The sequence below is a fragment of the Cloeon dipterum genome, chromosome 1 (genome assembly GCF_949628265.1).
Source record: "Cloeon dipterum chromosome 1, ieCloDipt1.1, whole genome shotgun sequence".
Classification (NCBI taxonomy): Eukaryota; Metazoa; Arthropoda; class Insecta; order Ephemeroptera; family Baetidae; genus Cloeon; species Cloeon dipterum.
The window spans coordinates 8,392,387-8,416,696 of NC_088786.1; the positions used below are offsets into that span (position 1 = coordinate 8,392,387).

The 24,310-nt window shown below is 38.8% G+C and overlaps 2 protein-coding genes across 6 annotated transcripts; one reads left to right on the top strand and one right to left on the bottom strand.

Moving 5' to 3' along the window:
- Positions 1–245: 245 nt before the first annotated feature.
- Positions 246–1,957, bottom strand: mRpL2 (mitochondrial ribosomal protein L2). Its single transcript, XM_065476099.1, has 3 exons — positions 1,798–1,957; positions 1,230–1,611; positions 246–778 (listed from the first exon to the last, which is right to left on the bottom strand). The coding sequence occupies exons 2-3, from the start codon at positions 1,607–1,609 to the stop codon at positions 283–285; spliced, it is 876 nt and encodes a 291-aa protein (XP_065332171.1). The 5' UTR covers positions 1,610–1,611; positions 1,798–1,957; the 3' UTR covers positions 246–282.
- A 66-nt stretch (positions 1,958–2,023) lies between these two features.
- conu (Rho GTPase-activating protein conundrum) lies at positions 2,024–24,137 on the top strand. Of its 5 annotated transcripts, XM_065476097.1 has the most exons (14): positions 2,024–2,221; positions 2,308–2,388; positions 16,857–16,971; positions 19,610–20,035; positions 20,935–21,049; positions 21,224–21,359; positions 21,413–21,617; positions 21,679–21,785; positions 22,090–22,348; positions 22,598–22,839; positions 23,152–23,313; positions 23,378–23,550; positions 23,682–23,881; positions 23,940–24,137. In XM_065476097.1, the coding sequence occupies exons 3-14, from the start codon at positions 16,869–16,871 to the stop codon at positions 24,053–24,055; spliced, it is 2,244 nt and encodes a 747-aa protein (XP_065332169.1). In that variant the 5' UTR covers positions 2,024–2,221; positions 2,308–2,388; positions 16,857–16,868; the 3' UTR covers positions 24,056–24,137. The 5 variants fall into 5 exon arrangements, with proteins under 5 accessions (XP_065332169.1, XP_065332166.1, XP_065332170.1 ...); XM_065476094.1 differs by lacking the exons at positions 2,024–2,221; positions 2,308–2,388 and adding an exon at positions 7,132–7,281; XM_065476098.1 differs by lacking the exons at positions 2,024–2,221; positions 2,308–2,388 and adding an exon at positions 8,164–8,289.
- The last annotated feature ends 173 nt before the right edge of the window (positions 24,138–24,310 follow it).

Here is a 24,310-nt window from a genome sequence, read left to right on the forward strand (position 1 = left end):
CCCTTACTGCACGAATACCAAAGGAAAAGGGAAAATTAGTAAATTTAGTTGATAAAACAAGAAAATATGTCTCTTAATTTCTTATTTTTATGCTAAATTACGAATTGATTTAATTACGATAAATTATAATCTAAATAAGTGTTTAATCTATCTGATGCTGTCTAGAAAATAGACTTTTCCAAGAATTCAATGCAAATTTCTTAACTGATTTGTTGAATTTCGGTTACAACACAGAAAATTGAAGATTTGAAATCAAATTTACCTATTTATTACTGCAACAGATTAAATTAAATTCAAGGTGAAGGTGATGGGCTCTTCCTTAGACTGCCTCTTCTTCTTGATGGCCATGACTGGAATGGGTGCTCTGACTTTTCGTCCGTGGATGCCACTCTTCCTCTGCCAGAGGCCAGAACGGGGCCTGTAGCCGAGCCACCGCAGTCGTTGAGCACTGCCAATCGGGATGCTTGAGTGAATCTCGTTGGAAACCCTACCGACCACAGCCATGCACTCCTCATTGAGGTAGAATTTGCGTTTCGACGGCAGGTTGACGAGCACCTCGTTGCCCACCTTTGGGCCGATAGTGGCGAAACTGCCAGCACTCTTGCAGAAAAAGGCGCCGCGTCCCTTGTGCATTTCCACGCAGCAAATTTTGGTGTTTTGCGGAAGGGCACCTAGTGGATGGGCGTCACCGTCTTTAGGTCGGACGGGGATTCTGGGAATTTCGTTGTAGGTGGTGACATTGCTGCCAGGTTTCATGCCTGACGTCGCTAATATGTACCTGAAATTGCATCAGGAAATCAAAATCTGTGCTACAGCTGTAGAATTTTCTGTTTTAACATAATAAATTAGTTAAAAATTACAAAAAATAAAAATAAAAAAGGGTAAAGGGATTTATATTTGGGGGAAGTAATAAAATGAAAATCGCAAATTGCACGATCAGATGATTTTAACCCTTGAGGTCAGACAAGACCGTAAGAATACGTAAAAAATTGAACCTAATGTCAGGGTAGCCATCGAGCGATCGATATTATTCAATCGCATCAATCCCATGTAAAGCCACTTTTTAACAACGCCTGACAGGTTGTGTATTGGTTCAATCTGCTAGATTTGCATACAATTGGAACGGCCAGGTCGAGATTTTTCAGAATAAATGTGTAATTTAACCCTTTCAGCCATCAGGGTGTTCAGGAAACACCCTGACGTGCCCAGATTTTCCTACTTATTCTCACCTAATATTATTCCCACTGCCAACGAGCGCAACATGTCCCGTGCGGCAGCCATCCTCGATGATCTCGAGCACTTTCTCGACAAGGGGAGGACCGTCCTTGGGTGCGTGCCTGTTCCAGTCCACCCAGTGGTACTTGTGTTTGATGCCGCCGCCGAGGCCCTTGGCCACTAAACGACCCGTGACGGGATCCCTGCCGGCGAGGTTGGTCACCTTCAGGGGCTCCACCGTGTACTCTTCAGGGTAGTGCACGATCCTTCTGTACTGCTTGTTTGTTCCTGGATCGGGAACTTCTACGTGCCTGTATTTTGATCGCATAGGGATGACTTGGAGTGGACGCTGAACGATGGCCAGTCGGCTAACCAGTTTGGTTAATGAGTTCATTTCTGCGGAGAATTAAATTAGATATAATAAATAAAAAAAAAACACTAATTGAAGGTATGTATCTATATCGGACACCATAAAAAATTAGAGGTCTGCACGTATGGTACGTACATACATACACATGTAATTTTAGGAATTTTTAATGTCTTCCTAAATTTCACTACTTTTTTAAGAAATTTTCAACTTACTGAATAGGAAATTATTGTGTGATTTTTTCGCAGATAATCAATGGAGTCAGTTCATTTCAAAATATCAGAATATTTAGAAAAATGTCTAAAATATCATGAGTGTTTTCTCCGGTTTTCAATGTTTATGAGCCCATATGATCGAATTCCAAATAGTTCCAAGCGCATGTCGTCGTTTTCTCATACGCTAGCGCCACGCTGTGACCAATCATAGAAGCTCCTCAAATATTTGTTTTATTTTGAGTCTGAAGTAGCTGAGGTCTTGAAAGGCGATTGTGTTGATTATGACCTCGGCCTATCGAAAATCGCCTTTTCCTTGATTTTAACCGCCCCGTTGGCCGAATTTTCGGCCCTGCGCACGCGAACCTCGGCCGAAAGTCGGCGTTTCCATTCACCGAGTCGCCGAATTCACCGGCAGGAGCAACAGGTAGGCAAGCTGTTTCATTCGGTTTTCCAATCCACTTGTTGTTTGTTTGGGTCATTAATTTTTCTAATGCACTGCTTGCCTTTCAGGCATCTCGTCGGTCGGCTTCATTAGGAAAAAACGCATGCCACCTGAAAACGATATGAGAGTGACCTCGACGTCGTAGATAAGTGAGTTAAAAAGGAAATTGGTTATGTATTATTTGTTTCTTGTTTTTATTTCATAAAGCAGATATGTATTGATAGAAAAACTTGTCGATAAATCATTTAAGTATCTATAACTTTATAATTATACTAATTTCGTCTGCTTATTTTACGTGGGAGTTTTTTATTTGTTTTTTTTTATATAGAAAGTTCTTGCATTTTTTTTATTAATTTTTTCCTAGATTTTGTCAAAAAGTATTAATTTTGAAACATATTTATTATTTTTAATTTAAATTGAATTCATAAGGCCAATAGCCCTACACAACTTTTGTAGGAATTTAAATTCTTTTTGCCATTAGGGATGTGTTTGTATTTTTTAGAGCGAAAATATTGCTACGGATTTATAACTCGTAGAAAAATCGGGAAATTAGTTCAATTTGTTTTTATTGAAATGTCTAGGAGTGGTTTGGTCGACAAGGAATAATCAACCTTAATGAATTAAATTAGATACTAATAAGGCAGACATAATTGCGAAATTTTCCAGTTTTTAACCATTTTGAAGGTAGCGAGAATTAAACCTAATAATAATTAAATCGGCAATGAAGGCCACCTATTTCGTAATACGGTGCAGATTATTTCACTCAAGGCGATTTCTTCTCACTCGCGCTGAACAATCAAAACAGAAAACAGGCGAAAACTCATAGGATCAACTTCCTCTCGGCTTTTTCGGAATGGCAAAATTATGCGTGTTTGTTGTTTTTCTCTTTCGCGTGTCGGTTGTGATAAATATTGATTTGCACAACTTTCGCGTCGAATTATCTGCTGGCCTATTATTAAAAGAGGCGAGCTATGAATTTCAGTCGCGCTCTGCTGGACAACGGAGAAAGCAAGCAAACGTCCTTAGCTCTGTTGTAACAAACACACACACACTCGCCGCCGCGTATATAAAATAATCTATCTACTTGAGAGTGACCGCACAAAAAAGCCTGCTTTTCTCTCCCAAATCTCATTCATCGCCGGTTTTGCGCGAAACGGAAACGAATCCCGGCGCTTATCGCGTAAAAGTTTGTGCGTAGCGATGGAACAAATTTCACTTTCTGGAATGAATTTTGATACTGCTACGGCCTATGAAACACTGTCGGTTGTTTCTTCCGTAGCCTCGAGCAGAATTCCTGCCGCGGAGTCGGATGAAAAATGAAACTAGCTCAAAATTGACAGCTATAAATAACGCAACAACATGTCTCCATTTAACGGATTAGATGGGAAATGGAAAACGAAACCGTTTATTAAGCTTCATTGCGGGACGTTAGCTTTTTATAATAGTCAGTTGTTTTTTATAATGCTCCTTAGATGAAGAAAGTTGACTAATAAGAGACACGTAAAACTAAATGATTCTGGGTGTTTCCACAAGAGATTTGATATATGGTCTGCAAGTTTTTTAAAGTTTTTTGTTCGAGCACAGTACTGATTTTTTAGGGTGTTATAGAGGTGTCGAAATAATCTAATTTGTCAAGAAAATATAATGCTCTTTTTCGAAAATTGGAGAAACGAGCCTTTTGGCAATCACAAAAATAAGAATATATGTTATTGAGTTCTAATGATGCATTAAAGAGTGTGCCAGAAGATGCCCAACTAGACAGCCTACAACTCTAAATGCAAACCATATTTTTTTAATTTTTTTAAACTTTGATTTAATTTAAAAAATTTGAGAACCTAAAGAACTGAGCATTTTAGCCCTAAAATTTGTGTGCATGCCTAGAAATTATCAGGTTAGCAACAAAGAGTTGAAAAATCTGGTGAAATAGTGTTAAAATCAAATTTGCGCGATCGGTTGATTTTTACCCTAGAAAAATGTTTATTATCACCCATAAAATCAGACAAGACCATCAGGAAAACTGATAAATCAAACCCTAGTTTCAGGGTAGCCCTCGAGCTATAATTTTTTCTAATTTAAATTCACAAAAATAATCGCCATTGTTTTTTAATAGCTGACAAGCCTAAAATTTACGTGTAAACATGTCCTGAATCGATTGTTATTCAAATTTTCTGCTGTTCAATGGTTTGTTGTTAGCTGTATAAACAGAAGCACTGCACTCTGCTCGTGCTTCAAGTAAAAACAAGACTAAGTGGAAATAGGAAACGTTCTAACGCAATGCCAAGTTCTCAATCCTCAAAACAAATAACCGAGAAGGCGTATTTTTTCGGCTGGAAACTCGCAGTTAGTTGTTTCACACAAGGAAGCAGCTGTATAGGTGCAGTTTACCAACCAACCAACCATCATTCGTGAAAAACAAGGAAACTGTCGAATGCCAGAAGTCATTCAGCTTGGCATTCAGATTTAAACATTTTGGCTGCGCGTAGCATGTGGTTTGGCAGCCAAAAGCAAAAGCAGGTGAAGGCTGCCTGCAGACGTGGGCTTTGCCCGAAAAGCCCATGCTCAATTAATTGCAGCGCACGGATCAAAACTGCGAGGATTATTAGCGCGCAGCTTCCGAGAAAGCTTTATGAAACTCGTGCGCCGAGCGTATTCATTAAAAGGTCGTTCCTTGTGTCATAACATGCCAATTTGAGCTACGTACGTGTCATAATTCATGTTGTGCTCTGCGTGCAATTGCACTGCGGACTTCCACCTTCTTGGAAATTGCAATTTTAAGAAAGAGGTTTACTGCCTCTCGTGCAACACAAAGTATCACAATATTTTTGGGAGAAAATGGGTTGAAGTGGATCTTCGCTGGATAACAATGATTATTTTTTACATAGCTCTGGCTAGAGGGTCCATTAAATTTATTGTTTGCATAATTTAGCCAAAAGTTAAATGTTAAGCGTGCAATAGTTTAACCAAATTTAAAAAATCATTCATTTAAAAAAAAATTGAGCTAAACAAATTTTGTCAGAAATGAGCGTTCTTGATGTCGTTTCATATGTTTTTCGCTTCGAGAAACTCGCTCCCTCAAGTAAAAAACCAACGCCGTGTCGATGCACAGGATGATTCTTCAACATATAGGAAGGTGTTTTTTGCTGTAAACATATTAAATCCACTTTTATATGTATTTTTGCTTATGATGGGATTTAAAATGTACTGTTTTGTTTCCTAATAAGAATTTATTATATTTTCTTTAAATACATGCGATCAAATTAATGTGAAAGAAAAATTGACTCGCGAGGTCAAGGAGATTTTCCGACTCGGAAGTAAAACAATAGGTAATCGCGAAAATATATGAAACAGGTGTCATTATACAAGGAGAAATATGTATGAGCGGCCCACAAAAATCATAAATATGTCAGTTAAATTTTAGTTGCATTAATTAACCTTCTCTTGACTTAAAAGGCAGAATTATTCGGATACAATATAAGCTTTCGCTTCACTATATTTACCAACTTCTGATTGTAAGCAGCTGAATCGAACTCGTATTTTTACAGGTGTTGAATTTATAAAAAAAAAATCAAGGAAAAGGAAAGTGCAGGTCCAACTTTAGGGCCTGTTAACAAACAATTCGCTTTAAAATTCGACGCAGAAGTCGGAAGAAACCTGTCAGCAGTTCTGTCAGATTGATTGTAATATTCAGTGAAATTTAACCTTTGCACCTCCCATTTTTCTGCTATGTCCGAGCAGACCTATTAAAATTTCTCTCGAAAGCGCCGTTTTGTTTGACAAAGTGATTAGAAACGCCGCGAATGCTCTCGGAATGATGAATGACGGGAAAAAACTCCATCCGACTGCGGGGAGTGCTTGTTTCGCTCGCCGGGCCAAATATTTTGACAGTGGAAAACCGATCCGGCACACGGCCCCCTGACACCGAATTCGGCCTTGCCGAGCCGCCGAGCCACTGGCTAGGTCGATTTTCATATATTATTTGCCGGCCTTACGATCTCGGCAGCCGACCCTCGGGCCTCAAACGCACTTGTCGCGCTGGCCCCTCGATAATCAGTTTCACTGCTGCCGATAACTGGCTCGGAGAAGAATCGCCGAATAAATTATCTCAGGAGTAGAAGAAGCAGCAGCAGCAAGCGCCGGCTCATTTAATTACTTGCTCGACCCGACCGGCCGGCAAACTGGTTTTCAGCCGAAGCCCTGTAATTTTCATACGAAGCCTTTTTCCGTTTCTGCCTGTGCGAATTCCCAATTTCGAAACGCGCTGACGTCGAGCGTGCTGTTGTATTTTTTCGCTTTGTTTGCAGTTCGTAGTGACGATGGAGCAAATTCGTCCGCTGATTTTATCAAAACAGTGCTAGAAAATCGAAACGACTGGCGTTTGCTGTAAAATAGAGGTGCAACAAATTAATAAATTCCTTTGAAAAATAATTAAGTGGCATTTTTCCTCGATTTATATTCGTTTTGACTTTAAATGGAGGGAAATTTCATATGGATTAAATTAAGAAAATTTTCAAAATGAAATATGAAGTGAATCGTATTTCAGGGTTGTATTTTATTCCCAACCATATTTTTCACCGCCGTTTTATATATCTTATTTCAAATTGGTGATGTTTTATTGATCAAAACGGTAAACTCCTGCTGTGGATCATTTAATCAGGTTGTGAGAATAATTGATTTTCTGCCAAGCTGCCAAGCCAAAGGCCATTAATAAAATTTTCATGTCTTGCAACTTCCAATGTCCCTGGATTTTTCTGGTATGCGTTGTATGCGATTTTAAAATTTTTATTTTCATTCATTTAAATTTTCGTACCAGATATATGTGACCAGTTCGTACTCGTCATGCTGCGCAACAATGCGTCGGGCCAAAAACGAGCATTGACCGAGTGCTTGGCGCACTTTCTTGACGACCGCTGACCATGTACGTGCGGGACACCCTGTGGGTGGTGGATAACCGGGCGGTGAAAGGCTGGCAAAGATTTTTAGAGCTGTTTCTGTGTTGCAAAAAGAGGAGGACGTATTCTGTTGGCAACATACAGTTACTGCAAGTAGGGAACAATGTTTTCTCACTGCTCTCACATTTTTTTTAATTTCTTCAAATTTAAATTCCATTTTGTAAAAAATGACAAGCCTCAAAAGCATCAACTATCTAGCTCGAAAATTGTTATTTTAATGTGGGATCCGTAGCAATTAGGTTGTAAAAGAGAATTCTAGCAAATTCCATTTTATATGAAGTTATGCAAGTACTCTCCGACGAATTTTGATTGTTATTTTGGCTATTTTATCCTCCGTTTTACGACCGATAAAGCTTTGTGCTGAATGAACAGTAAAACTTTTGCGACAAATTTGCATGAAAACGCAATATAACTGGCAAATATTTTCGGATGATTCACTCACAATGGGTGCTAAAACGTGCCCAAGCTGAGACACCGCGTTTTTTCTGAAGATACGGGTACGCGACCAGTCGGGCAAATCCTTTAATTACTTGACGAGAGTAACAAGACGCGGATTTGCTTATCAGGCAAGGCCATCGCAGTGTCTTGGCGAAAATTAAACCGAGATTAAGAAACAAAAGAATAACAAGGAATGGACGCGCGCGGCGGCTGAATGCTATTCCCAAATCGTGGCGCAACGTGGTACGTAAAGTGGATTCGATTCAACGGCTATTTTCTCAACCTTGGTGAGGCCCTGCAAGCTGCGCCGATGACCACAAATCGCTGCTGCAAATTCTGAGTGCGAAAAGGACGTGTTTCACTTTGAGTCACCGCGCATTTTTCGTTCCTCTCGCCTAGGACGTTGCTCGAGTTTAATAATCGTCGTGATTTCCTCGAGTCAGAAATAAGTGGCGGTGTGTGTGTGTGTTTGTATAATTAATCCCCGTGCTTTCGCACACACACGCCGTACACCAGCTCCTTTTACAGTCGTCGCTACTCTGTTCAAGGAAAGTAAACGTGGTGATACGTTTAATGAGTTTGCTCTTGTCGGCATCATCGTAATGGGAAAACACCAACTACAGCACGGGCATAACCAATTCTCTGCTTCCTATAAGGGTAGATGTAAGTTTAAAATTTTGGATTTGGATTTTATCATTTAACTGGACATTTAACTCCGTTTTAAAATGGTTTCAAGCCAACCCGTTATTATTTATTTGTTATCATTGATTTTCTCTATTTTAATTGTAAGAAAATGATAGTTTACAGTAAGCTTTTACGTATCTTTAGTTTATCTTCCATTTTTTAATTTTCCTAGTTGATTTTACGGTTATTTCTACTGACTATCTTAAGCTTTTTTTATTTTACTACAGTCCGTTTTGTAAATTAAATAAAAATTATTTCAATTTTTTGCAGACCATTGCCTTGAAATTTTTAAGTTCTTCTATTGCACCGTATAAAATGGTAAAATTCTCATCTAATGAACAAAACATTGGATCAGAATCAAAATCCGAACAAAGCTTGCAAAATATGCCTTTTACATTCACTTTCCAAAGCAAAAGCGAAAATATCGCCGCGCCAAAACTTCATTCAAACAAAAAGAACAAAGAGGCTTGAGGTCAATGTTCCACGCGTCATTCATTCTTGAAAAATGCAGCGAACTTCCTGCACGCGCCACTTTTCCGCAGCCGGAACCACGCGAGCCCCTCTGGCCCGCGGCTGTGGTCCACAAAATTACGCCAAATTGACGCTGGAGCGAGGGGGAAATGAGACAATAATTATTTCGAAGATGTCACTCTGAGCGGCGCACCTCGCACCGAAAAATCCCACAATGGGCCATTGTGCGGCGCAATTACAAGACGACGGCAATTATGATTCGTGGCATAATGGCGCACACACGCGAGATTCGGATCGCAATGGAGAAAAAATGCTGTTTAATAGCAAGCAGCAGAATAATCGGCTATTATAAGGCCCGCGAGTGAAATCTGCACTGCTGCTGGTGTTTTTATTTGCGGTTCGGCACCGATGATCACCGAAAATATGCTGTTCTTTTCACCCATGTGCCCCCTTCTACTTTCTCACTGCCGCGCGGCCGGCCTCCGAGACGACTACTCTACTCACTCAGTCTCGCTCTGGTCTTGGTCTTAGCTGGCGAAATGTGCTCCGTGTGCAGCGCGGGCTGCAGGCCCATGGACTACCTTTACACCTGGGAACCGACGCACCGGCTGACCACAAAGGTCGGTTACTCTCTTCTATCACCAAAATAGCCAAGTTTTTTTTACTCCTTAATTCCTCGCCCCGACCGGTTTGTTAGCACTATTTTTTGTTGTGTTTGGAATGCCGACAGCCTGTGGAGAAACAATCGGCTCTAAATCTCGCGTTTATGCAAATCAGCGCTGGATAAATTCATCTTTGCGAAATTTCAACTCTCTTGAGCTAGAATTTTTATTTCCATTCAAACGCAGTGCGGCAGAAGCGGATATTCGGTCGACCTTGGCTCAGGTGCCGAATTTCCCAGGGCAATTAAACGGAGTGGAATCGTTTAATCACGTTGTGCTCAAATTATGAATTTACCTTGTGCAAATTCAACTCGTAACATTTTTAAATCAATTTAATCGTTATCAAACAGCATGGAGCGAGACATTGAAAAGTATTCATCGTGATTTTTTAGAACGTGTCTGAAAGCTCGACAAATGAGAATGTCGGCTCAGGTCGTTTGTCTGGGCATTTTTCTATTTCCCAATCTGGCGTCCTGACAAAAAATCTAAGGAATTTAACGTGGCAGCGGCTCCAATGATGTGTGCTAGAACCTTTAAATTTCCAACTGTCAATCAAGTTACATAAAATATCACCTAAAAATACCAAAAATAAAATAATTCCCTAGGAAAAAATCCTTCAAATTTTTAAAGGGCTGTAAATTTTAGATGGTCGACTAATTTGTTTCTGAGCATCAAAATACGTACGAATTATGTAATCATAGGCCATTTGAACCTTAATGAAAATTTTCTATTGCCGCTTTAAACTTCCAAAACCGTCTACAAACCGTATAAAACCGTTTCAATCATCTAGAAATCCGTGCCTTTAGCGCAGATTTCTACTCTTTGTGAGAACATTTTTACTAATTAGAAAATATCAGCCCAATAAAAACTTTTATTTAATTTTCAACCCAAAAACGTATACTTCAGCTCTTTGAAATGTTAAGTCGGTTCTTTTTAATCATTAAAATCTGACTACCTTGATTGAATCAATCATTAAAATTAATGGCAATTCTAAAAACCGTTCGTAATTAAAAGGTCAAGAAATAGTACTGAGGAAAAATACTCAATTAGTTGGTTATTTTTTGCTCCTGGTTTCAACATTGGATAAAAAGCTCGTCTCATTTGTCATTGTAAAGGATTTTTACAAAATTATGTTTTGATAGATGACCAGTTTCCACTCAACTAAAGTTCTTGCCACCGACTGAAATAAATTTGAAAATAAAATAAAATTTCCACCTTAGTGCGGCGAGAGGTTATTCAATGATATTTATCATTTTTGCAATATTTTGCTAGCTCTTTAGCCATTTCTTACATTTTTCCTTTTGAATTTTATGAATACGCATGTCTTTATATAAGCCTCATAGAAAAATGGTGCAAAATACAGATTTTCCTTATAACAATGCACTTGTGAATTAAACCGTCTTAAACGTACTACTTTGCCTGAAAAATGTCCAAAATTCACAGCCCTACTTAAAAAATTTGCAACACACTTCACAAGTGACGCATCGCATTTAAAAAGTGCCGGCACATCGTTTTTTTAGCTTTTTGTTTTTGTTTTGCCTAGGCTATGCGTTTTGTTATTTGGTCTGCAGGTGGTTTAACGGCGCCTAATAAAACGCGAATCGGCAACGTCGGCAATAATAATCATAACAAGGCGGAGAACCGAAGAGGAGTGGGCACATACACACACGCGTTATGATATCGGAGCTGACAAGCGTTGTGACCCGGCTGCGCGGAGAGACTCGATCGAGGAGTCGCTGCTTCTCGCCTCCGCGTAAGTGGCACAAGCGGATTACCACACGGGTGGAATTTTTATTAGAAAACAGAGACCTGTCCAAATAAGTCACACACGCATATTCCCCGTGAAATTAGAACAAAAAAAAACGCGAGCTAATTAAAAAATAAATCAACATTATATATTTTGACTAAATTACGGGCTTTGGCTTACTAATTTTTGGAATTGCATTGATGCACTGCGTCAATACTGATTTTTCAAGTCCTGCTAATATTTAAAATATACCGAACAATAAATTTAAAATATGGAAATTTGTCTCTTGATCATTATCTAATCGTTACGAAAAAGAAACTCTTGAATGTTTATTTGGTAAAAACATTTTTAGCACGCGGGAAATTCCACCTGTTTGCAAAATTAAAAAGTATTTAAAAGAAAAAGGAATAAAAGAGAAAGAATTCATAAAAAAATAAAGAAATTTTATTATTACGTGTCTGTGAATTTTAACTTAATCAACCGCGAATTTTTGAAAGGAAATTGTTATTTCATTGCGAGAGAAAATATTTATTTCTGAGCAAATAATTTTAACCTAAAATGAATACAGATTTAAAAAAATCCTGATCCAATTATTAAGCAGCCTATAAAATATTGAAATCGGTTTCTTGTTCTTTTGAGAACGACTTTTCGTTGAGGAAAACCACTTCTGCTCTTAAATGTTTTTTTATTTGGGTGAAAATCTGTCTAAATACCTGTGTCAACACTATAATTCAATTTATCCAAGCGGCCGAGCGCAAAAATTCCTTTTCGCCTCTTTCTTCACCTGCTGCTGCCGGTTTCACTTTTTTCGCGCAATTATGCCTTTTTTAGAGCATCGTTTTCGAGCTAAATGGATCAAAGAGCGATAGTAAGTAGGGAGAGACGCAGGAAAAGTTAAAAGGCCGATCCAAGGCGTCGCTCGAGTCTATATTTACCGTAGCGCTTCAAGGCTGACTTGTGATTTTCTGACGCTATTGTCACTCGCACGCGCGATTTTCCGCCGTTCTTCGCATTGCACGCTAATTGTGCCGCCGACTCGCGCCTTTGCCTGCGCGGCATTCCGAAAACAAACACATGCGGAAAGCGGCGGAATCGGGTGCGTGTCGCCGCCGTCTCAACGCCTTTGTTTGTAAAATCCGAATGGCTTCCTCGGTGCCGATTAAAAAGTAAAATGAAGACCCACGACTGCGACTTTGACTTTAAAAAAAGTCGGGCGCACTTGCAAACGAGCGTCTGCTGGCGAAAACGAAACAAAAGACGGTGATGAGCGGTTTTCATCTAGGTAACGAGGTTGTTTGGAAAGAGCTGCGAACGGGCCTATTGAAATTTTCTTCGAGACGAGACAGTTGTTGCGATTTCGTCAACATGTCTGCAGATGCAGGCAGACTTACTTTTTGCACTAAAATCGGGCCTTTTCGCGAAACACCTGCAACATGACATTAAAATTAATGCTTTAAATTGATTGTGAAAAATTCTAAAAAAATAGCTAAAAATATTTCCCCGGTTATATTTATTACATATAAAATCGACTGAAAAGTTTGCAAGCTAATCAAGCGACAAACACTGTGAAAATCATGATTTATTTCGCCAGATATTATTATTTTACCTGATAATTCGCGCATCGTTGAATAGATCGCGACGAGAGAAATCAAAATCAAGCAAAAAATCATTGGTAAAACAGATTAATTTTTTCGAGAAATCTGAAATTCTACTTTTACTTGCTCCTGATTTCATGATTCCTCTTTAAATAGAGATAATTTTTCCAAATATTCCCAAAATATCGATTCCACGCGCTACAATGCATTTTTTATTGACAATAGCTTGAAACTCTGACACCAAAATGCTTTTTAAATTAATTTTAATTTTGCGCAAGTATAAATAAACTAGAAACTTTCTTTTAAATTTTCATTTCCCCCTTTTTTGAGAGTGGTAAAAGGTGTTGAAACTAAATTTCCTGATTTTCTAAATTTTGTCCAAATGAAAAAAAATATTCTAATATTTGATTTGCTTGGTGCGCTGCTCCGTATTTTATCTTCTCTGTGAGTCAAAAACACGTGAAAATCATTAATAAGTGTCAAACAAAGAAATAAATGTAAGAAGTATTCTCCTTGATCAAAATGCATTTTTTTAAATTTAGTTCTGGGAATATTTGGTGTAAAACCTGCAAAATCTATCCATTTTCAAACTAATTGTACAATTTAGTTAAAATTGTCCCATTCTCCTTGATTGAGATATATTAATGGCGTTTTGGAAGATCTTAAAATTTCGAAAAACCAGAACCTATTGACCTTTAAAATTTGCTTAAAATAATGGGCGAATGTATTCTTTTTAATTTAAATTTCAAAAATTAACTGGTGTGAACCTCTTGGTCAAAATTATGACCTCTGTATGAATTTGTCAAAAATATGTTGTGGGAATGTGTCCTAGTTTTCAAAATTGTTGTAAAAAGGTTTAAAACAAACCACAATTTTTATCAAATCGATTCGTTTTTTAAACCTTCAATTTATTACATTTTAATTTGTGAAAGTAAGGCTTTTTGTAATAATGTGCGTAGAAATTTATAATTTTGTATGAATTATATTTTTTTAATAAAATATGTTGCTTCAAATTTATTTTATATTTCTCTTAATATTTTGTGTAATTTAAAAATTTTTAGTGAATAAATGTTATGGCTCCTCATAAGAATTAAAAGCGTGCGAAAATATTATTATTTATTGAGTTTACTAAGAATCTCGAGTAGAACAAAGACTGAAATTTACATCCTGATTTACGAAAAGATTAAAATAATGTAGAAGATTTTCTCCAGCAGCTTGAGCTTGACTGCAGGAAGCACCATGCAAACGCTTTGGAGAGCGTGTCAAATTTCATGTTTTAATTTCAGTCCAAAATCATTTTGAACGCATTGAACAACAAAGAGAGCGAAATCTGTATCCAGTCACTGCTTCACGGCGTATTCCGCAATTTTTCGCAGGTGGCATCAAATCGATTGTGCAAGGCGAGCGTGCAAATATTAGCTTTCATAATGTGCGCCATCACGTCCGCGTTATCATTCATATCATACACGCCCGGCGACACAGAACAATTGCTTTCCGAATCGAGGGAAAGAAGAATAAGACCGCACACGGCCGGCCGGATCCCATTGGCGTGAAAAAGAGAAAGAGCGAATGTGTAACAACTGCCCACGGCCCGTGCTGCATGACTCACTTCATTGTACGTAGCTGCATGCGTTCATTGTCTGCTCATTATATTTATATACGTGTATACGAATTATTGCTGCGCGCAGCGCAGCCTCCACTCCAACTCGACTCGATAGAAGGTTCAATAAAGGCAGCCGAGGAATGGGCGCACCGTGGGCGAAAAATTCACACTTTGCTTGCGAGTTAGAGAGAATCCTGATTTTCACTGGCTGGAATTTTCTCTCGAAAAGTGCAGTGTATCGACCCAGATGTGCACTCGGCGAGTGTGTTTCAATTATTCCGACACTAGCGCGATTTTGGTCTGTGCGCAGGCAGCGTGCATGTGTGACGTAAAACTAATTTTTCTTTCTTTCTCCTACCTGCCTGCCTGCCTATGCCTTTATTGGCACGACACGCAATAATAAAACAATATAACCATAATTGCACAGGCATTTTATTACTGACACCGTAACACACACACAATGCCGGCTGATTTGCCTGTGATTATCTCGCATTCAGCCTTTCAATTAATTTACGGCCGCCTCGCGGCGCTTCCGAGGACGAGGCCTGCGATGACAACGAGTTGGTGGTGTCGTCCGATTGTGTTTGCGCGTATAATTGATTTCTCCGCTCTTGAGAGAGCAGGTTGTTCGCCTCGTTTCGACAACGTCTCGCTTAATTGTTCCTGCGGTGTAATTCTGCTAGGCTTCAATGTCGACTTGTGAAATGACCATTTGTTACACTTTTCTCGCAGCTGACGCCGAAAGATGGGTGTCGAGAGCCTTTTAATTCGTTTGTCACTTTTTCGCATCATTTATTTCAAATTTAATTTAAAGAGTAGTGCATTTTTGCTCTAACAATTGAAATTGGTTATCATTTTTTGTAATTTTCGAACAGGATAATGCAACGATGTGATTACTCCTTGAGAATGGGTTGACAAAGTGGAGCGGAAGTGTTCTAAAATTGAAAATTATTCAGCGGCTTCGAACACAAAGACTTAAAGCAAAATACAATTCCAAAATTATTTTAAAAGACTACCTGAATCGTCCGATCGTTTCAATTTTTTTTTAAAGTTAGATATTTTTTCTGGAACAATATCTTGGTTTACCATTATAATTATTGCACCCTTTTTAAAAATTAATTCAAATTATTTGATCACAGTGGAAAAAATCGTGCTTTGCTTAATTAAAAAAATGTTTCAATTTTCGGCTACAGTAAGCAGTTAATCAATGGAACTTCTTTCACATTAAACTTGTGCAATTATCAAAAGAAGGATCAGAATATTCTACTTTTAAATTCAAATTTAACCAATTTTCAGTGCTTGACTAATTTCCATGCCATTATTCGATTCCTCCTGTCAATTTCTGTTAAATATTGCGTGTTAAGTTTTTATATATTTTATTTCAATAAAGGGCTATGTATGAATTTTAGACGTTTTATTTTGAAAATTTACGAAAGTAACAGTATTTTCTTTGTTGGAATATCACCCAAAAGACAAGAAAATTGTCTAAATAGGTCTAAATATTTTATTTTTCAATTTTGAGAACAGTTCTATATATTTTTCAACGGGTTTAAAATAGTAAATCTTTTTATGCAGAAATACTGATTTGGCTTAAAACCAAATGTATGGCCAAAAGTGAAAAATTTCCGCACACAAAGCAATAGGGCGCACTCACCCAATGTGCTTAGCCGATTTTCTTCTCTAATTTTCACAATCGGTGACTTTTCTTGCCAATGCAGAATTTATTCTTTGATTAAATTAGGACATCATTTTTTCGATTTATCGTAGCTTGTCCTTTCCAAGTGGAGGCGATATAAAAAAAATCAGACAAACACGGATTTTAGCAGTTGTCGGATCTACGTGAGCGTCGCCTTTTTGACTGCTTTTCGCACCTAATGAGGTAAAATGAGCCGCGCATTAAAACTCGTCAGGCCCCTTTTAAAAATAGCGGCAAAATAAATGCGTCTCGAGCCGAAGCCATTTTGGATATTTTTATCTCACACTCCATCCTCCGCCTCTGCTCGTATGCATATAAAATTTCATTTATTAACATTTTTAATCACAGCCGACCGTCGTCCGAAGAGATGTTTCATTTTTACGGTCCGTCATCGCGATAAATCCGAATGTTAACTCAATACACGCACACACCTAACGGTGCTGCCGAACGAAAGAAAGCCGTCCGCCTGCCAATCACTGAGATGTGAGATTTGCATGAGGAGAATCGGCTGGTGCAATAATTACAATTTAATCGGGTCTGATTAATGACAGGTGCGTTGGCCGTGATAAAGCACCGAGAAAGGCAGCCTTATCTTGGGCAGGGCGTGTCTTCTGCCTGTTTAATAACACAGTGTGCGGCCACTCGACTCTGATAAGCACGCTGCTTTATCAGCCACCGCGACTGCACACTCAATTATTCGCCATCCACCGAGCCGCTCGGAGGCGACTCGGAATTCGGCTCTGACTGAAGACGCGTTTTCGTGTGTCCGCAGGACCGCAGAAGGATGGACGACCTCGGCGACTACTGGACCGAGTACGCCCTCCGACCGCCAGACCCTCTCCACGAGCCGCTCAGCCTGCAGGACAGCTCGCAGTCGTGGGAGGACGGTGAGTGTATTAATCTCAAATCTCTCTTCTCCTATCAGTCGGATGACCACTTCCAATTCGCTAAGCTCACTCATTCACTCAAATTTTAATTGAAAGAAAGCTTTTAAACTAAAGAAAATCCAGGCTAAAGATAACATTTCACTCGCAAGGAAACTCTAAGGATGTGACGTGACGTTTTATTTTTTATTGATACTATCGGAATGCAATTCTTGTAGGCTTTCATGATTTTAACCACGTAGAGTGGTAAATTTTGATTCGACGATAAGACATTTTTGGAGATATTAAGAAAATTGATATTGATTAAAAAAACAATTTTTTGCTCAATTTGGCGGAAAATATGATTTGTTCATTGAGACAAATCGATTTGTGGGTGGTCAGTTTTGACGTTCAGGAAAAAATTAATTTTCCTTTCATTGCCCATTTTTATTTTTAAAAAATTAATTAACCAAAAACTTTCAGTTTCCATATGGTATTTTTCCCAGAAACCCAGTAGTTAAAAAGGTTTATAATATTTTTTCGAACAATTCCCAATGTTCCCAGCCAAAGGCAATACTACTTCAACGACTTTTACGGAAAATACAATAAATTATCAATCAAGTATAATCTGATTGAACGAAAGTTAGTATCAAAATCTGATATTTAATCAATTTACAATTAAATCTTATCCAGTTTTATTTCCGGACAAATCCCAGTGTAAAAAAACAACGCAATAAGTCATCATCTGCTCTATTTACAGTGATATGAAATGAAAGATTTCTGCCAACCATTCATAGATCTCCTCCAAGTTTTCTATTGGCTCTAATCTTTGTTTTTGTTGTTAAAAGTGACTAATCGCCACAAGGTGAATAAGAAATTTACTCAATGACGCATAGAGATATAAAATTGCGACTAATAAATTAAATGACACCATAGATCATTGCTTAATCACCCTCATATAAAAAGGGCACGAGGATTTCGCTAATTTAGGAAATAACCAACTTTTTCCCACAACAAACTCCCCAATAATATGTATGAATCTATGATTCAGGTTCTTTCATTATTTGCACAAACAGATTGGTGGGGCTGAGATTAAAATGCGTGAAGAGGGCACACATTATTTTTGCACTGAACATCTGTTTTGGCTCAAGAGCAGTATTTTTACAGTGATTACCAAATATTGTATATCACATTCATAAATTCGGTTTTAATGGACTCTTTATCTCGGCTCGGCATGACTATGTATAATCTCCGGAAAACCCAACAAGTGCACATATCATAATGGGTTTCTTAATGAACTGTTTCAAACCGTCACGTGTACAATCTTGTCTAAATTTTAGCAGACATAATTTGCTGCAGCGTAGTTTTAACATTTAAATTACTATTACGTGTGTGTATGAATGTGAAATATCAAGAGTGGTAGATGAACTGCTTTTTATTTCTGACTTTTTTAAACTCGTCTCAGAACGCTTGCGATGGAATTTATTTAATTTTTTAAAAGCACCTGGAAAATCATTGGATTTGGCAGCATTAAAAATTGAGTTCAGTGCAGAAAAGAGCTGTATATTGTTGCATTTTTATTTTCTAAACTATTTGTCAATTCTGTGGCCAACAACGAAAAATCCAAGAAGCAGCCCAACAATAAATTTACCGAGGCGGTTGACGCATTAACGATTTTCATTTATTGCCCTAAACGTTGATGACGTCAAATTGCACAGGCTGTATTTTTCGCGTTTTAGTTCATTCGCTAGTACTACGACTCATTTCGCTCCTTCCAACGACTTGTGTTGACTTTTTCATGTAATTGCTCTTTTAATGGCCTGTTTTAAAGCAATTTTTACGTGGCAAAAATGTAAGTTTCATTTGAACAACCCTTTTTAGTTAAGATTGCACACCATTTTAGAACCAAGGATTATTCACGCTTTTATTCTTGTTAAATTGAAAAGATTTATTTTATTTTAAGCAACTGTCAAAATGTATCAAATTTTAGCCATATTTTAGAGGAGTAGAACTTTTACTCTCCGAAATATTCTCAAAGTGCGAGGATGGAATTTTTAATTTTTGGCTTATAGAATTATCCTTTTTAGGGAAAGTTGCATCGTAGGGAGGGAGGGTTGATATGCGGGGCTGCTAATGAAGCCTGAAGGGTTGAAAGAGCTGCTGTCAAGGACAGATGATATGGGGTCTCCACAATTTTTTCTCTTTTAACCGACCTAAGTAAATATAATTCCACTGAACGAAGCCGTTTCTACAATTGGTTTAATTCGAAATTTTATTTATTGTTAAATTTGAAATGGGATTCCATTATAAACCCTTTCTGTCTTGAATTCTGTAAAAACTTGTTCTGTTGTAATTTTCCTAAAGCTAAAATCACGGTACAGAAAAATTTTAACAAGGGTAAAATCCCATTGCAAAAATTGGTCCAAAGAATACATTATTTTTTTTTAAAAAAAAAGGTAGAGAAATTCATCTTGCTGATTTTTTTTAACTTTACAAAGAACTAAAAAATAACCAACATCAACTTTTTACCTATAATTACTTCAACGTCAAACATTTTATTAATTTATTTTAATTTATTTTAGATGTTATAGAGGAGCAGAAATTTACCTCTTGAAATGAGATCAAAACAAATTTAAAACTAATCATTATTTCAAATCCGCAGGTGAGGAGGAGGCGCAATGGCTGCTGGAAGCCGGTCTGGCGCATTTGACAAGCCCGTGGAAGGCGGGTCGCGAGCTGTGGGGCCCGGAGTTGACGGAGGCGATCAGCAGCCTGCCGTCGCACCAGGCGGAGGCGGTGAGGCGGCGCGTGGACAGCCTCAATCGCACGATCGCGCGGCGCCGCTCGCGGCCTGGCAGGTCGGCTCGCAACACGCCGCACATCAAGGACGTGTTCGCGTCGCCGCCCGCGCAGCAGCTGCACCACCGGCCCGATCAGCAGCAGCACATGTCCCTGCCGGTGACGATGGCCGTCAGGCCGCCGGCACGCAGGGTCGTCTCGGCTTCCACGCCCACTGACTTCACCGACTCGACGGCCAGGTTCGACCTGTTTGGCGGAATGCAAACCAGAGAGGTCGCTGGGGACTCAGGTAACTTTAAATTCATGCATGAATTAAATTGAAATAGATTATGCTGAAATGTGTTTTGAACTTAAAAATAAAGATAAATAAAATAAAATTGACCAAATTTCACTGGTTGAAGGGCAAAAGTGGTCTGAAGTAAACAAAATTTGCACTAAAAATAAAGATTGCGTGATTAAAAAAATTCACTGTAATTTTCATATTTACGAGTTTAACGGGACATTTTTGGAACACTCAGTATCTTATTTCCCGGAAGTGCAATTTCAAAAAATAATTTGCTTTGGAGGACCAAATTTAATGTCCTTAATCAAAAGTCACTTCTGTTTATATTGGTTTCTTATTTCCTCTTTCAATTTTCAAAATTCGCTTGGATTTTTTTTTAAATTCTTTTTCCTCAAAGTTTTTCACATGACTTGATAACTTGTGTAAAAATTTATAGGTGGTTATATTTTGTTTTTATTTTCGCGAAATTCCAGTTTGAAACATGAAAATCCGTCTAATTTGTAAGTCGACAATTTCCCGAAATAAAAAACGTCCTAAAATTCACAACCCTAAACATAAACTTGCGGGTTTATAAACTCCTTGTTGTATTACCCCCAAAAAAAGCATTGTCTTATTTATTATCAAATCGGTAATACGTTTCTTCTGCAGATTTTAATAGTCGCGAATAATCACGAATCTCAGAACTTTTTCCAAATGCAACAAAATTTGCAAGTGACTGAATAGTGTATGAATCATGATTGGAGTCAAAAGTCAACTTGTTATTTTTACTCTTATTGCAAATCTGACAGAATTGACTCCATTTTTTATTATTAACTATAGGAGACATGGAAAAAATCATCAAGTTCAATTGATATGGCTGAAGTAATAAAAATGCACCAATTAAATTTTTTCCTCAATTCAATCAGATGGTGTTTTGATGCTTGGTTACCACCGCATTGGGACGATCAGCACTCCTCGCTCGAGGGAAAAAAGAAGCGGCAGTGACCCGACCTCAGAATGTGGAAGCTTGAGGGTGAAAAGGTGTGAACACTTTTACGCAATTTCTAACACGTTTTTAACTGTGAAAATTTCAACTGTGGTTATTTAAAAATACTTACACTCTAGGGAGGCGACAAACAAGCACTTAGCGAGTCAGAATTACGCCTTTCGCACTTGAAAAACAAACATGTTGTTAAATCGAGCCATATTTTCCAGCCCCGATTTGGTAGAGTGCGTGTCGATGATCAACCAAGAGAAAATCCCGAACCCCGCCTTGATAATCCCGATCAGGAGAGCGTCTTCGCAGGGCCACCTGGCCTCGGAGGAGGCCAAACTTGCCGTTGAAGCAGAGGTTCGAAGGCTCACCTTCCCCTTCAAATTTTATTTTAAATTTTGGCATTGCAGTGGCTGAAATGGTCAGCCAGGATCACCAGTCCGGAGGAGGAGCGGGGCTTCGACGAGCGCTTCGGCCGCACCAACTTCGACAGCCTCGGCGAGGAGGACAAAAAGAGATTGCGGCCGATCCTGATACTCGAGGTGACCCCTCTGCTCGATCTCTGTGGCGCCCCCGGATTAAAGATGAAGCCTAACAAGAAGAAACGCAGAGACGGTGAGAGGCCACTGCTTAATTGGATCGGCCGGCTAACTCTTTTTATTCTAATGCTCTGCAGAGCCGAACAGCACTGGTGTGTTTGGTGTTCCTTTGGCGACCCTATTGGAGAGAGATAGCCGACTGCCTGGTTGTGAAGACTTAAAAATTCCTTACATTATTCAAAAGGTAAATAAACACTGCACGCACATTCCATTTATTAATTGATGATCACTTTTATGCAGTATGCAATAGAAAATTGGAGGAATTTTTTTTTAGATAAAACGTGATTAAAACTGGTTATTTTATTTTAATTCTAAACTGCTGAACGTAATTTTTTTATTTATCCCGTAATTTTTTCAAACGGTTTCAAATAGAGATTCTTCCTTAAAATAGATTTAAAACTGATTTAAAGTTTTTTATATACTCCATTTTTTAAATTTTATTTATTTCTTAATTATTTTAGCCCTTTTAAATAAATCATTTTTTTCAGCTCCTCCAACTGCTGGAGAGAGAATCTTGCCTTCGTGAGGAGGGACTGTTGCGTGTGGCCGGGAGCCGAGCGAGGATGGACGCGGCCGCTGCTGCCCTGCAGTCGGACTTTTACGGCCCGTACCGGGAGGAGAAAGCGATCAGGGCCCTCGACGCTCTCAGCCCGCACGACCTGGGTTCCTTGCTGAAAAAGCTTCTACGTGAGCTGCCGCAGCCCCTGCTGACTGCCCAGCTGCTTGATTCGTTCTACCACTGCCATGGTTAGTTTCACTTCCCTTGAAATCATTTTTTATTAAAGTTGTAACAACTTTTTCGTGATCTGAATTTTTCTAAAATATTTTTTAAATCCAACTTATCTGAAAGAGAAATATACAATAATTAAAATCATGATGGTTATTAATTAATAACAAATGGAAATGAATTATTTAAAAAAATGTATTTGTTTTTAATTTGGCTCAATTGTTCTAAAATTAGTAAGGAATTTAACCAATCTTGCATGAATTTTGTAGCGCTGACGATTCAAAATGACAAGGAAAAGGCGCTGCGACTGCTGTGCCTGCTGCTGCCGCCGGTTGAACGGCATGTCCTGCAAGCCTTGTTCGACTTCCTGGGGCAGGTGGCGGACAGGAGGGACTACAACAAGATGACCCTCAACAATGTAGCCATGATCTTTGCCCCGAATTTGTTCCCTCCGACGTGGCTGCAGAAGTTCGCCACGGCCGGCGACCAAGAAGGTCACCTTAACCAACAGGTGAGGCCCCATTTGAAAGATAAATAATAACAATTTATTTATTGTGCTTAAAAAAGTAATGGAATAATTAATCCATTATTTAAAATTGACCATTAAAAACTTAAGATTTTTTAGACCTCTATTTTTTGCTCTTTTTTACTATTTCACTTAAAAATAAAATCGCAGCCTGTCTAATGAAGAGTGTGAAAAATGGCTCTATCACCTTTGCCTAGCCTTGCAAATAATTAACTTCACGCAAAACATGACGGACCAGTTCACTCGAGGAAGCACAAACAGCCTATTTACCCTTGTTGTGTTTGATCATTTTATCAGGTGCAAGTGGCAGCTGATAGCTGTCGGCTGGTGGAACTGATGGTGCAAATAAGAGACGTGCTTTGGAGTGTGCCTCCGTCCTTGGTGCGCCAGCTGAGGCAACAGCACGAGAACGAAAGATACTTGGCAGCTTACCACAACTCGAAGGAAAACAACAAACCTGTGAGTAGTGCGGCAATATTTGCTCTGACGACGTCAATTTACTATAATTTTCTTATTTTTACAGATGAAAAAGTTACTCAGTCGGAAACCATTGCTCAAAGAGTCAATAGTGCGTGTTGTTGAAAACGAAGTCGACTTCCAAGAGGGCGTGCTCAGGGTCAATGCGCCCCAGTTTCACCTCAAGGACTTCCCAATTCAACTGAATGAATCTACCACCGCTGGAGACATCATTTTAGAGTGAGATTTTATTTAATTAATCTTATCAAACGGCTTCACTATGCGGGGAAATACCAAGAGGATGAAATCAATGCCCAAGTGTATCAGAGGAATTTATTTGTTTTAAACTTTTGTTTCTCCCCTTTTTGCAGACTTGTTGAACAAGCCAACGCACAGCCTGACGCCCCAGGCAGCTCGACAAATCAACACCTAAAACTGCGGCGGCAAGACGCGAGGAACAGGGCTCTGTGTGAATTGGCCCCCAACGGCAACCTGAGCTGCTTGCTTGCGTCGGCCGACGCCAACACGGCCCTGCTGACGCACTTCCTCTACGAAAGGGGAGGAAATATTGGTGAGTCACGATTAGCAGCACCTGCATATGGATGGGTTCTGATTATGTGATGTTGCAGGCCAAAGACAAATCCCCCAAACGGCCAAGATGTTGTGCGTTTATAAAGAAAACCCCAACGCCCAGTGGATTGTGGTTTGCCATCATAGGAATGGGATACCCTCACTGGAATCATAGTTACTTTTACCACCGGTTACAAATGCAGCTAGAATTACGTCGCAAAGTTCATTTAATAAACAGACTATATTTTACAATATTACGATTCCTGAGTTTCTTTTTCTACAACTTTCATTTGGTGGGGTTGAATTTCTTGAATTCAAGCCATTTTCATTCAATTTATTTATTCTACGATATTAGCGATTTAGCAAGTGTTGGTACTCCAAAGGAAATGATTGGATTAAACATCAAAATCGATTGAATAATGAAATCTGA

Coding starts and splice junctions, on each gene's coding strand:
- mRpL2 (XM_065476099.1), bottom strand. CDS start 1,609: ATGAACTCATTAACCAAACTGGTTAGCCGACTGGCCATCGTTCAGCGT. Junction 779..1,229: donor GGCAGTGGGAATAATATTAG/GTGAGAATAAGT, acceptor ATGCAATTTCAG/GTACATATTAGCGACGTCAG.
- conu (XM_065476094.1), top strand. CDS start 7,153: ATGTACGTGCGGGACACCCTGTGGGTGGTGGATAACCGGGCGGTGAAA. Junction 21,618..21,678: donor CAAGAAGAAACGCAGAGACG/GTGAGAGGCCAC, acceptor AATGCTCTGCAG/AGCCGAACAGCACTGGTGTG. Junction 21,786..22,089: donor TTCCTTACATTATTCAAAAG/GTAAATAAACAC, acceptor CATTTTTTTCAG/CTCCTCCAACTGCTGGAGAG.